A 14,577-nucleotide genomic window follows, 5' to 3' on the forward strand; every position below is an offset into this window, starting at 1 on the left:
AGAAACAAACAACCCAATCCAAAAATGGGCAGAAGACCTAAATAGACATTTCTCCAAAGAAGACATACAGATGGCCAAGAGGCACATGAAAAGCTGCTCAACATCACTCATTATTAGAGAAATGCAAATCAAAACTACAGTGAGGTATCACCTCACACCAGTTAGAATGGGCATCATCAGAAAATCTACAAACAACAAATGCTGGAGAGGGTGTGGAGAAAAGGGAACCCTCTTGCACTGTTGGTGGGAATGTAAATTGATACAGCCACTATGGAGAACAGTATGGAGGTTCCTTAATAAATGAAAAATAGAATTAACATACGACCCAGCAATCCCACTACTGGGCATATACCCAGAGAAAACCATAATTCGAAAAGACACATGCACCCCAATGTTCACTGCAGCACTATTTACAACAGCCAGGTCAGGGAAGCAACCTAAATGCCCATGAACAGATGAATGGATAAAGAAGATGTGGTACATGTATACAATGGAATATTACTCAGCCATAAAAAGGAACAAAATTGGGTCATTTGTAGAGACGTGGATGAATCTAGAGACTGTCATACAGAGTGAAGTAAGTTAGAAAAACAAATATCGTATATTAACGCATATATGTGTAACCTAGAAAAATGGTACAGATGAAGTGGTTTGCAGGGCAGAAATTGAGACACAGATGTAGAGAACAAACGTATGGACACCAAGGGCGGGAAGCGGCGGGGGGGTGGCGGTGGTGCTGTGATGAATTGGGAGATTGGGATTGACATGTATACTCTGATGTGCATAAAATGGATGACTAATAAGAACGTGCTGTACAAAAAAATAAGATTTTAAAATTCAAAAAAAAGCTTTTTAAATATTGTTAAATTTATCTATTTAACCTTTGCAAATTTTTATATTGTGTGTTTTACAACGTGTGTAATATATCAGCATATATTGTAACATTTTACAAAAAAGAAAAAGAACTTACAGGGTGAATTAATTGAGTGCTTACAGGGAAATTTACAGTTGTAAATGCCTATATTAAAGAAGAGAAAACATAGGAAAACATTTTTCATGTATTGAGATACTTCTTAAATACCATAAGGGAGTGAGGAAACAGGCCAGAGAATGGGGGAGGGGTGTTAATAAAAAAACAAAAAGTACTTATCCAAAATACAAAAAGAATTTCTTCAATTAATTTTTTATTTTTGTAAAGAGAAACAACACAAAGGAAAAACTGATCAAAAGATCTGAACAGGCACTTCACAAGATATATCCAAAAGTCAGTAAACTTATGAAAAAATGGTAAACCTCTTAACTCACCAGGGAAATGACAATTAAAACCACAAATACCACCTCATATCCACCAGAATATCAAATATAAATAATATTAACAATTCCAGCTTTCGTTGAGGGTGTAGAGCAATGGGAACTCTCATACACTGTTCATGGGAATGTAAATTGTTACAACCACTTTGGAAAACTGGCAGTATCTACTAAAGGCAAACACACACATAGCCTATAACCCAGTAAATGTACTGTTAGGTATATACTCAACAGAAATTCATAGTACATGAAGAGACAGGTATAAATATGTTCATACAGTATTATTAGTAATAATAGAGAAGTGGAAACAACCCAAACATCTATCAACAGATTGCATAAAGAAACTGTGGTATACGCATACAAGTAATATTATAGAGCACTGAAAGTGAACAACAGTTACAGGAATTAACATGGATGAAACTCTAAAACATACGTGAAACAAAAGCAGCTAGAAAAAATATATATACTGTGTGAGTCCGTTTATATAAAATTCAAAACAGGCATAATTAAGTCAGAATAGTGATTGCTTTGGAGGGAAGGGAGAAGGTAGTGAATGACTGATGAGTGCAGGAAGAGAGCTCTGAAATGCTGCCAATGTTCTATTTCTTAACTGAGGGGTCGTTACGTACATCATGATTTATAGTAATTCACTGAGCATTATTTATCGTGTGCATTTTCTGTATGTATTAATATTATGATACAATAATGAAAGGTAAAGTGCCATATAACATTAAAAAATAAAATCAATTGAATACAGTAAAATTAGAGTACTTGAACTTTGGAGGGTAATAATTTTTTAAAGATTGGGCTTTTGATATAAATATTAAGTTTAAGTTCAATCTCACTAGCAATCAAGACATACCAACTGAAACAAGATGATAACATTTAATAGTTAAACTGGAGGAAAACTGTCTAATTCCCTTCTCTAGGGAATACTCTGTTCATACCTATTGACAGAAATACAATTTCCTTCCTTCCCACTTTTCCTTTTTAGAAAACTTTCCTTCACAGCACTGGAGAGGGTTGCTCTATGATCCACAGGAGAATAGTGCTACTGTGATTCCTGAATTTCCAGTTTCTAGTTCAGTCCCCTTGAGACCTAAATGCGTTCTAAGAGACACTCAGCCCTATATCCTTCTAATAATAAATTTGTTTTGCTAAAGTTTTTTTCTAGCAACCAAATGACCAATGAATATAACACCTTGATATAGGATATGCTACAACCACATTATATAATAATTCTGTTTATATCAGAAGTTGAAACTGGCATCACAGATTGTTTTATCTGACCCACAAAGTGGTTTGTTTTTTATTAAGTATAAATTACATGTTGTGAATTGTAGTCTTCCTCTCTAGACTTTGGTCAAGCTCCTAGGAGACAAGGACTATATCTTACATACCTTTGTTTACCCAGTGCTATGCTCCAGGTCCAAAAATACTTGCTGAATGAATAAACAAACTATGCCAATAAGGTTTCTATAAAACTCTAAAGCTCTGACAATTGATTCACTTCTGAGAAGCAATAACAGATTTTAAAATCCTGGTTATCCCACAGGGAAAACAATAGTGACAATACACGTTAAATGACATTAAAAAATTCATGCCCTTTTGCCCAGTAAAGCAAATCCTTAAAATGTAAAATAAAGAAATAAATCAAAGGAAGGAAAATTGTATGTATAATAAATGCCACAAAATTATATAGTGAAAAGAAATGAGACTAACATAATTGTTAGTCTAGATAATCATAATTGATTATCACGTGAAATCTGCCTCTGTCATACACAACCCTGCTAGAATTCTTCAACAAGCCAGGGAGACAATCTATGTATGTCAAGTGTACTCTGGCCATAAGGATCTTAATCCAGATGGTACTTGTTCCCTATTCTTGACATTGAAACAAAGAAGAAAAAATTTTTAATTCTAAAGCATCCTTGTATCTAAATATAATAGTAACAGTTAACACATACTGACTGGTTAACACGCCACAAATTTCTCATTTAATTCTCACAACCTTATGAAATAGTTACTATTTCTTATCCCATCCTACAATCAAGAAAACCTAGGAGGGCTTCCCAGGTGGCGCAGTGGTTGTGCGTCCGCCTGCCAATGCAGGGGAACCGGGTTCGCGCCCCGGTCTGGGAGGATCCCACATGCCGCTGAGCGGCTGGGCCCGTGAGCCATGGCCGCTGGCCCTGCGCGTCCGCGTCCGGAGCCTGTGCTCCGCAATGGGAGAGGCCACAACAGTGAGAGGCCCACGTACCACAAAAAAAAAAAAAAGAAAACCTAGGAATTCCCTGGCAGTCCAGTGGTTAAGACTCCACGCTTCCACTGCAGGGGGCACGGATTTGATTCCTGGTTGGGGAACCAAGATCCCGAAAGGCTCATGGCCAAAAAAAAAAAAAAGCATTTAAAAAAGAACCAAAAAAGAAAGAAAATCTACAGATGCATGGAGAGGTTAAGTAACTTACTACAGTAAGTGGCAAAACCTAAACTGATATCCGGGTCTAACAAATATGTGCTTGTAACTACTTCTACATAATAATGCTTCTAACATAAGGTACCAATATCTAAGTATAAAAAACTAAGTATAATGCTGTCAACTAGGTCAGAGAAGTAGGAGACACTGATAGGAAAGAGGAGTAGGGGGCCAAGAGCTTGCCGAGGACTGCCATTCATTAGCCTTTTGGGTTTGTTGTTTAAAACTATAAAATAAAAAATTTTTAAATAGTGACAGAAATGCCCGGAGAAAATATAATAAAGCATTTGATAAACTGGATTAGATACATGTTCAGTATGAAGATTGCAACCCTTTGGTTAACTCCAAGGCACTGTGTTAATAATATTTAAGCCCAGTAATTCCTAGGATGAGGTGAACCCCCCGGTTCAAAAATACATGCCTATCTCATGCATTGCTGCTATATGAGTGGAACACAATTCTTCAAATAATAATTTGGCAATAGTTATCAAAAGCTTTTAATTGTTTTATACTTTTTGCCCTGATAATTCCATCACTGGGAATCCTCTTCGGGGGGTGGGGGGAGCTTTTACTCAGAGATATTATATCAATATCTATTGTAGCCAAAAAGTAAAAGTAAAAAGAAAAGAAATAACCTAAATAACTAACTATAGTAGTTAAGATGTTTTTGTTCACCATGATCCATTCCTCAGGAAAACTACCACTCACCTAATTTGTTTGACCTTCAGCGGTCTGTCAATCATGGCTTTCTGTGGATTCCCCAACTCACTCTACCTACAGTCACAGTGGCTACCTTGCTGTACATCTCCCAGGTACCAGTGATTGGTTAAGGAATTGACAATCATAATACAACAGCATAAACCCAGAAGTGACATGTGGACATTAGGCAAAAGTTTTGTCTGTCAAGTGTGGTTACTAAGCCAAAAGGTATGTGACTGGGCTCCAGAAGCAAGAGGCTAGAAGAACCCAGAAATGGAGTCAAAGAGGCTCAGTGACATTATTTGAGATGTTGGATCCAAGCTGTTTCCAAAGCCATTCCATCCTCCTCCACACATACAATTCCCAGTTACGAGAACCAGTAAATTCCTTTTTGAACTTACCAAAGCTTGTGTTAAGTTTTTATCACAGGTAAGCAAAAGAATCATGACTAACACACTACCAAAAGAAGAATGGTTAACTAAGTAAATTATAGTACATCCATTCAGTATCCCTGTGGTTAAAATTCAGTGGAATAACACTAACTGAATAGTATAACTGTTAAGAGCATGCACTCAGGAGCCTAGTCTGAATCCTGACTCTGCTACATATTCTCTATGTGTCCTTGGGTTAGTTAGTTAACCTCTCTGTGGCTCAATTTCCTCATCTGTAAAATAGGGATACAATAGTACCTACTTCATGACTGTTAGAAGTAAATGAGTTACTATTTACAAAGTGCCTAGAACAAGTCCTACCATTAATAAGTATATGTATCTTTTTAATAAATGAGATAAGCAAAAATATATATACAAAGTTAACTAAACCATGTAACTTCACTGATGTTTTTTTAAAATCTGTGCACAGAAAAAGTAAAAACTATGTTTTTAAAAAAGCAAAAATACCCTATTTGTCAAAAAAAAAAAAAAGAAAAAGAAACATGCCTCAGGTCTCATGGAAGACAGGATGAATCTGATTGGCTTCATACAAATCCCCCTGACCTTCTCCAGAGGCACCATATTCACCATCAGACAAGAAGCACATACATAGTGTCAAGTGCGGAATTATGAAATCACAACGTATGACATTTAACAATACCAGCAAGTACCATGTTAAGCTTAATTTAAACCTCAAGTCATTTCTCCAACTAAACTAGTTTCCAGGGAAAGGTACAAATTTATGAGCAGAACGAACTCTTAATAATCCATATAAATGAAGGAGAACAAATATTATGTCAGCCCCCAAAACCACTCATATTTGGCTTTGTACTGCATCTTTGTAGCATACAAGCATTTTAACTTAAATAGAGGTATAACCTGTCTTCGTGAAATTCACAGAATTTCAAACCTAATCGTGAAGGCATTGAGAAGATTTAAGTTTCACAACCTACCACCTATTTCAGATCTGCAACCTTCTACATCATGCTTTGAATTCCTATCAACCCTTTCAAATTCTGTCTCTCATTAGATACACTAAATAATACATGTTACCAAGAGATCTGTTTTGTATGCAATAAGATAATTAAAGCTTTAAGTGTTTTAAAAAATACTTCTTATAAGATGAATCAGATTAAGCTTCAAGCTTCCTTTCCCTGCCATATTGAATACTAATAAAACTCAAACATCTGCAACTAAAGCATCTCAATTTTGTTCAGAGCCTCATGCACCAAGTTAAAACCCTCCACAATAAGTGGACTATTCCTATATGGACACTCAAAAATTCTCCATTCAAATTCTAATGTTTGTTACTGCTGTGGTGAGCTTATGAGGTTAAAATATTAAGATAAATGGCATCCCAATTTAATTATTAAACATGAAAGTAAGATTTTTCATTAGTATCCCTCTAACATTTTCCATTAAATGTTAAGATCTGTACAAATTGGTTTTGGATTTTTCCTTTTTTTAATCTTATCTCCACATACATACAAAACTCATGCAAAAAAATAATAATAACAAAGTTTACCAGTACCTTGAATGAGCCTAAAAGACTGATTAGTAAATTAAAACTTGTTAAAGAAAAACTAAGAAATTACCCAAAAGTAAATTTCCATATCTTAGGCAATATATCCCAGTGGTTAAAATGCAGACTTGATTCAAATCTCAGCCCTAACATTTACTACTCTGTGTCATACTGGACAAGTTTCTTTACTTCTCTGTGCTTTGGTTCCTCATCCGTAAAATGAGAATGATAATTGTATATACCTCACAGAGTTATGAGAATTAAATGAATTAACATGTACAAACAATAAACTTTAGCTATTATTGTGATCCATTATCACTCTCTAAAATATAACTTGCCTATGAATTACTAAAATGAGTATCTCTCTGGGTCTGAAATACGTGCATATTAAGTATATAATCACTCCATTTTAAAAAAAAAAAAGCTTTAACAGGTCTTCAACAAAACTTTTCATTAGGTGCCACCTCTATAGAGCAGCAGTCCCCAACCTTTTGGCACCAGGGACCGGTTTTGTGGAAGACAATTTTTCCACGTACAGGGGTGGGGAATGGTTCAGGCGGTAATGCAAGCAATGGGGAGCAGCAGATGAAGCTTTGCTCACTCGACACCACTCACCTCCTGCTATGCAGCCGGGTCCCTAACAGGTCCCTGACAGGCCGCGGACCACAGCTGTAGCAGTCTCCCGGGGTTTGGGGACCCCTGCTATAGAGGACATCCTACTATGCACTGAGCATATGGAAATGAACAAAACACAGTCTCTGAATTCAAGACCTTTCTGTCTAGTATGCAAAAAAATAAAACTATAATAAAAGGTAGTATGACAAAGGTGCTATGAAATAGACAATCCTATACAACACTAAGGAGCAGACGCATCTAACTCGGGGGGAAACACCCCAGAAATAATTTCTGAGGAACAATCACCTAGTTACTTCACTTCAGGGTACCACATTATTATTTATGTAATTTACACAGCTTTTAATATATTCATAACAGTATTTTAGAATGTAGATCACTGAAAAGACAAGATCACCTACCACATTACTGCTTACCATGCTCATAAATAAACTTAAAAATCTTTTGGTAATAATGAAGATGAATATCTTCTCTTAACAAATTATAACATAACCTTGAAAAGGTCACATTGCTTCTTCAAGAAACATTTCTTTCACCAATAAATAAAAGCTACAGGGCTTCCCTGGTGGCGCAGTGGTTGAGAGTCCGCCTGCCGATGCCAGGGACACGGGTTCATGACCCGGTCCGGGAAGATCCCACATGCCACGGAGCGGCTGGGCCCGTGAGCCATGGCCGCTGAGTCTGCACGTCCGGAGCCTGTGCTCCGCAAAGGGAGAGGCCACAACAGTGAGAGGCCCGCGTACAGCCAAAAAAAAAAAAAAAAAAAAAAAAGCTACAAACTTTCCTCCAGTAAATTATAATTAGCACTAATGTCAAACGAATAATATTTTTGAGCTGTTAGAGAACTCTGAAGGCTTCGAATTCAACTCCCTCATTTTACAGATGAAAAGAAGCCACAAAGTATAATGGAGAAAGCACTAAGTTGAAAGTCAGAAAACTGAATCTTGGTCCCAACTCTCCTACAGTAAAAGCCTGGGCAAATTATCTAAGTTTCCTCATCTGTAAAATGAGAGGTTTGGATTCATTTGCTTCCTAGGTTCTTTTCAGCTCTGTAATTCTCATTTTATGAAACTGAAGCAGAGAGATAAGCAACTTGCCCAAAGTTACCCAGCTAGTTAATGGCAAAATTGGGACTACACTTGGATTCCAATTATCAATGCAGTTTCTCTTCTCTACCATACTTCTTCTCCTACTTCACCATTCCTCTAAATTATTCTAAGATTTCTGGAAATTATTAAAGAGCATGAAGAAGTTTATTAAACTAAATGACTTAATCCTATGGCTCTTCTATAGAAAATGAGCTTTAAGTCTAAACGCAAGAAATACATGAAGTCTCAAGCTGTGTCACTTACTACACTTAAGTTGACCCCAAGAAAGTTACAGGAGTTTAACCTTGACTTCCCAGCACCTAAAATCTAACCTTTCAATACATCTCACAGAAGAGATTATGTTCCATATTAAATTAAAATATGAATTGCTATAGGTAATGATAGCTATTATGATATGCATAATTCTCTCAATAAGATGAGAATTTAAATTCTTCACTTTATGTTCTGGTTTTATTTAATATGCATTTTTAAATTCAAGACAGATCAATTTAAATGCTTTGCCTTCATGCATCCTTTTTTCAGACTCTGTAGCTTTAAAACCATTAGATTAAGCACATTACTTCTGAAATCACATACACAATTACAAATGAAAGACTATACAGACTGCTGACAGTTTCTCTTTCTGAACTGAAAATCAGCCCCCCACAGCATTCTAAAATTCTGTGCCCAAGTATATGACAACTCTACTAAACTGTATCGTAAGCAGCATCTAATTCCCTAAAATGTCTTCAAAGCTTATTATATTTCACAGGGAATTCATCAGGATTTCAGGAAGACTGACAGTGTTGATTCCAGAAAATACAGAAAAATCCTCAGAGGAAAAGCATAATAAAAATGCAAAAGAGTAATAAAGTCAATGATAGTTTCATGCTACTGACTTAAGAGAATATTCAAAAACATTCATGGATATGTAAGTACAGTTTAACTATATTTACGAATTTTCAAAGAATCACAGAATGTTTGCAATTTTTAACTGGATGGGACCTTAAGTCACTTAATCTAATAGCACACAAAATAAGAATCTACAAAATTTATCTCTAGCTCCCCCAGAAAAGTCTCCGTAGTTTGCTTTAAATTCTTTAAAGCAGTTCTTTCATTGCTGGCCAAGTCTAGTAGTTATAGTTTTTACATTCTTGTCAAAAAATTATACTGAATTCATTCTGTGCCTTCCTAACTTTCACCTGCTGGTCCATCTTCTATAACAGCATAATGAACACGTTCTCTCTTTAATTTATGTGTTTGAAATGCCTGAAAACAGCTATACTTTTTCCCACCCTTTAGTCTCTTCTTTAGTCTAAATGTATGGTCCACAGATTTCTTGTGGGTCCTGAAGACACTTCCGGGATAAAATGTACTTCCACATCACAAGTACCTTTAAAAAAAATGCCACTTGTTGAATCTTGGTGTAATATCAAAGAATAACTTCCAAAAAGACTATTAAAATAATTCTTTTGCAACTACATATCTATGTGAAGTTGGATTCTCTTCACATGCCTCAATCAAAATATATCTCAACAGACTGAAAGAAGAAAATCCAGCTATCTTCTAGTAAGCCAGAAATTAAAGTGATTTGTAAAAATATAAAACAATGCCACCAGCCTCACTGAAGTGTGTTTTTGTTTTAATTTTTGGCTGCACTGGGTCTTCGTTGCTGTATGCGGGCTTTCTCGAGTTGCGGTACGTGGGCTTATCACTGAGTGCAGGTTCAATGCAGGCTCTCATTGAGTGCAGGCTCAGTAGTTGTGGCGCACGGGCTTAGTTGCTCTGCAGTATGTGGGATCTTCCAGGATCAGGCATCAAACCGGTGTCCCCTGAATTGGCAGGCGGATTCTTAACCACTGTGCTACCAGGGAAGTCCCCTCACTAAAGTTGTTGTGTTAGAATATTTATCTTCATTTAAAAATTTGTTAACATGTAATCAGATTATTTTTAGATAAATTTTTGAAGTTATTTCATTTCAAATATAGTAAATATCAATAGATATAACCCACATAAACAAAATCTCTTCCTCAATAATATTTAAGGGAATAAAGGGGTCCTGAGACCAAAATGGCTAAAGCACAGCCTATTTCTCAGGGGCAGATTCCCAGACTTCTAACAATCTTGGATTTCCCTCTCTCCTGTATTACGTACATATGCCTCTGTAAGGAAGGCACCTACCACATATCTATATATTCATGAGCTAGAATCCTTAAACATACAACCCTGTCTTGCTCCGGCAGGTGACTTCAAGAAATTAAAGGGCCATCTGGTACACTTAACTGTTAACATCTCCCTACAGGTATTACTCAATCATCTGGAGTCAAATACTTTAACTCTTCTGTCTAAAGGATGCAGTCTGTAAATATGGAAACAGAGAGCAAGTTTATTTAAACAGTGATATTATCTTTTTGACCAAACTACTTTTGTTATTTATATAAAAGTAAAGCAAATTATTCATATCTGGCAAAATGAAACAGAAAAGCCAAGTCTTTTGTATAACCATTTATTTGACTCTTAGCAGTAACCCATTCAAAAGTACCTATGTACTGATACGCAGAAAAACCACCTGCTCATCTAGCCAGTACACACACCAGGTTCCTCGGCAAACAAACCTGACCTTATTTGAAATTTTAATTTCTTAACTTCCTACATCCTTATTCACGGATTAGAAGATAAAGTGGGATAGAGAATTTAGCCACAGGTTTAAAAGACCCAGTGTGAAATCTAGAGCTACACTGCTGAGCACCTCTCAGAGAATTTTAAGATTGATAAAGGAAAAGCTTTGGGACTCAGAGGGAAGAAAGAAGTCTACACTATATCATATAAATTCCTAAATCTTATGAGTTAGGCTTATAGAAAAGATACTTATGGAACAACTTTGAAAATAGCCCATTTTCAAAGTAAAGTTTGCTTAAAAGGAGTTCATCACATATGTAACTTTATATACATATGTGTGTATCTTTTAAGTTTAAAATTTTCTATTATATATTACATTTAACTGGCTCAATTTTTCAAGAAACAAAGTTTATTCTCTCCTTGAGAGAATAAACTCAAGTTCCATTAATAGTAATGGTTCTTACTATCAGTCACCAGCGATCAAAGCTCTCAATTTACATCAATTTACACAACATACTAATGTGTTACTTGGAATAGATGCAAAGCACTTGTTAAAATAAAAACTGGGATCACACTCAAAAGAAAATGTTTCCATCTTGATACCTAGGGCTTCATATATGCAATTCCTATTAGCATTAGTGAAATCTGAAACTATAGCTCCAAGATGAATATATATAATCCTAGAGAGAATTAACAGTTTTAACTTACTTCCTGGTTGGTAAAAGAAAGCAATGTACCACTGTCACCATACAGGTACTTGGGTGTGAAGTATAACTTCCACAAAAGCATGTCCTGTTATTTCATTAGTAAATAGAGACTCACTATTCAGGTTACATAAAAATCCAAACTGCTGGACAAAATTTCTGGTTATTTGGGTCAAGCTAAATGATTCCAACCCGTGAAAAATTTAAAACATCAGGAAAATTTCAGAATAGTATGAAAGTTTTTTTAACTAGAGTTGAAGTAACCTCAGAAACTCAATCTAGATTTTTCAGCCCCCAAATTATTAATTACAGATGTTACAGATGAGCAATTCAACACTATGCCCTCAGTATCCAGCACAGTGCTTAGCTCACAGAAATGGCTCAGCAAATATTTAAGAAATGAATGAAAAAAAGGTATAGCCTTAAAAGAGAGTCTTTCCCAAGACCATCATTTACTATCACTCATTACACTATCATTCCTAACACTATCATTAAGCATCTTAATGAAAGTACAGACAAAAGTAAAAGCATGCTAAAAGCACCAACTGCTCTGTTTACAAAATAGATTTTAAAACATTCATTTACAAATTTTCAAATGCAAAAAGAAAAATCACCAGGTGTACTAAATTTGAGTGAGTCAATAAATAAACTTTTATCTTCTAATAATCAGAACTCAGGGTTGGGGGTGAGATGGAAAGGGGAAATGTCATGTCAATGTATTCAGCATGCTTAATGGATGCCATAAATCAAACCTTCCCCTGAATTTTCCAGAGCAAATTCATACCAATCTTTGAGCCTATTGTCACTTTCACACATGCTCACAGGAACAAAATGACAAAGAATGCTGTGCCTGAACCACTGGATTCAGGGCACAAACCACTGGATTAACAAATGTCAAGGCTCTGAATCGTAAATATTGACAGATATTTTCAAGATAAATTAATCCCACCGACAACTGCATAAATCAAAGCTCCTGGTATCTTTAAAGGATTCACTAGACTACCGGACTTCCAGACGTTTTTTTTGAAAATGTGGCTACAATCTCCCTGTGTGACACAACCGGCCGTGAACAACCCATTTACCAATTGCTGATGAATACCGCTAAACGTTTTCCAGACAAAAGAGCGTTAAACGTGATTCTACGCATATTTATTCTTCCCCCATAATTCTCCCAAATTTCATTTTACGTCGTATACTTAAAGTTAAATACAGCAAGTTGAAATTTGAGTCAAAAGCACTCCGGTGTCTTACTAGCTGTGTAACTGCTACATCTGGTGGCAGCACACTTGCATGCAAGAAGCCAGAAAACTTAGAAAACAATTGTAACCTATCTGGTGCGTGTTTGCAGTAACCTTTACGCAGATATTTCCCACAAAACCCACGACCCTGTCAAAGAACAGTAGCCTACTTGCAGTATAGAGAAAACGCACAAACACGCAGGAGATGATGGCGAAGCAAAGTTGCAACCATCTGGAGGGATGGTTTTTAAAGCCTGCCCACGAATCAGTCTGTCGTTTAAACTGCTCTAGGGGGCCAGGCAAGGGATCAAAGTCGGCTTTGATAATTTCAGAGGCTCCCCCAAAATGGCAAAGACCCTGCAAACGAGAGTCATCCTCCAGGTCCCGGGCAGCAAAGCTCGCAGAGCGGGGACCGCCTCTAGGGGAGGAGTGCGCGAGGGAAGGGGAGGGGGCTCGAGGATGAATGCTTCACCAAGAGGGAAAATCCACCAGAGACCCGAGGCCAGGAGGTTAACAGTACTGAGTGTACTAGCAAATGGAGCAGAAAGGGGCTCGCGTCCGGGGTCAGGCTTCCCATCCCAGCAGGACTGGCTCTTAGGAAGCCCAGGCGAGTCTGTGCGCCGCGCCTCGCTCCGTCCCCTCCAGCGCGCACCCCCTCGTCGGTCTTCTCAGCCACCCGCGAACCACCACCCACACACAGAGCACTACCTCCCCGGAGCCGGGAGGCCTCGAGTCCACCTCAGCCCCTCCCCCACCCCGGGGTCGAAGGAAGGAGACGCGGGGGCGCGGGGGCCGCGGCGCAGGAGGGGAGGACCGCGAGCGGGCGCGGGCGCGACGGCGCTTACCTTCCCTGGGCCTCCCGGATGGCGGCGTGTGATTCAGCAGGGACCTGGCCGCCGTCGCCGAGCCCGGGGTTGGCCCCCAATACTTTTTCCCTGACTACTTTCATTCTGATTTTCTGCTTTTCTCTTCCTTCCTCTGGATGATTCCGATTGTTTCTTCTCTGGTGTCTCTGATTCTTTGTCACTCAAAGATCCCAAGCTTCCAAAACTGTGATTAGCGCTTTCCTTATTTGTTGAGGCCTTCCCTGGGCCTCCCGGATGGCGGCGTGTGATTCAGCAGGGACCTGGCCGCCGTCGTCGAGCCCGGGGTTGGAGACGCGGAGAGCTGGGACCAAGATGGCGGCCCCTCCAAACTTCCACTGCTACTTTGGACACTCATCAAGCTACTTTCTGGGAACCCGACTCCCCCCCTGCGACGGCAGCGGCGGCAACGGCAACGGCAACGGCACCGGCACCCGCCTCCGTCATGGCGGGGGCCGCGCTGAGGGCGAGCGAGAGAGCGAGGGCAGGGAGGGGAGATTCAAGGGGATGGGGGAGGAAACCGAGAAGGGGGGAGGTGGGGAGGGTAGAGGGGAGGGTAGAGGTGAGGGGAGGAGAGGGGACGGGGAGGAGGAAAAGGGGGAGAAGTGAGGGAGCCGGCGGGCGCGCCGGGGAAAAGGCGGAGGGAAGGAGCGCGGCGGCGGAGGTGTCGAGGGGGCGCCCGCTGGGGCCGGGGTCGGAGAGCGGGCGGAGCGCGGGCTGCGCCGGCCGAGAAGACTTCCGCGGGCGGAACCTGCCGGCACCTCTGCAGTGCGTCGGCCCCCGGCGTCGCCCGGGTGGCGGCGGCGGGTGGTGGGTGGCGGCTGAGGCGGCGGGGTAACCTCTGCATCAGTTACAGGCGGCGGCGGCGTCACGCGCCGCCTGTGCAAACACTATCGCGAGGCTCCTGCGCCTCCGGTAGCGGCGGCGGCGGCGGCGGCCGCGGGAGCAGGCTTGGGGGCGGGCCTGCCAGGGGTTGGGGGCGGGGGGGCTGGGGAG

The 14,577-nt window shown here is 39.5% G+C and overlaps 1 protein-coding gene across 2 annotated transcripts in view; it reads right to left on the reverse strand.

The window, feature by feature from the left end:
* TLK1 (tousled like kinase 1) overlaps positions 1–14,079 on the reverse strand; it is a 153,519-nt gene extending 139,440 nt beyond the window's left edge. The window contains exon 1 of one of the 2 annotated variants that reach the window (XM_024122300.3): positions 13,801–14,079. In XM_024122300.3, the coding sequence (XP_023978068.1) occupies positions 13,801–13,939 (139 nt within the window). In that variant the 5' untranslated portion in view covers positions 13,940–14,079. Of the gene's footprint in view, positions 1–13,563; positions 13,631–13,800 lie in introns of those variants that run through there. The other variant, XM_024122297.3, reaches the window with a different exon arrangement.
* Positions 14,080–14,577: the final 498 nt, after the last annotated feature.

The sequence above is a fragment of the Physeter macrocephalus genome, chromosome 2 (genome assembly GCF_002837175.3).
Source record: "Physeter macrocephalus isolate SW-GA chromosome 2, ASM283717v5, whole genome shotgun sequence".
Lineage (NCBI taxonomy): Eukaryota > Metazoa > Chordata > Mammalia > Artiodactyla > Physeteridae > Physeter > Physeter macrocephalus.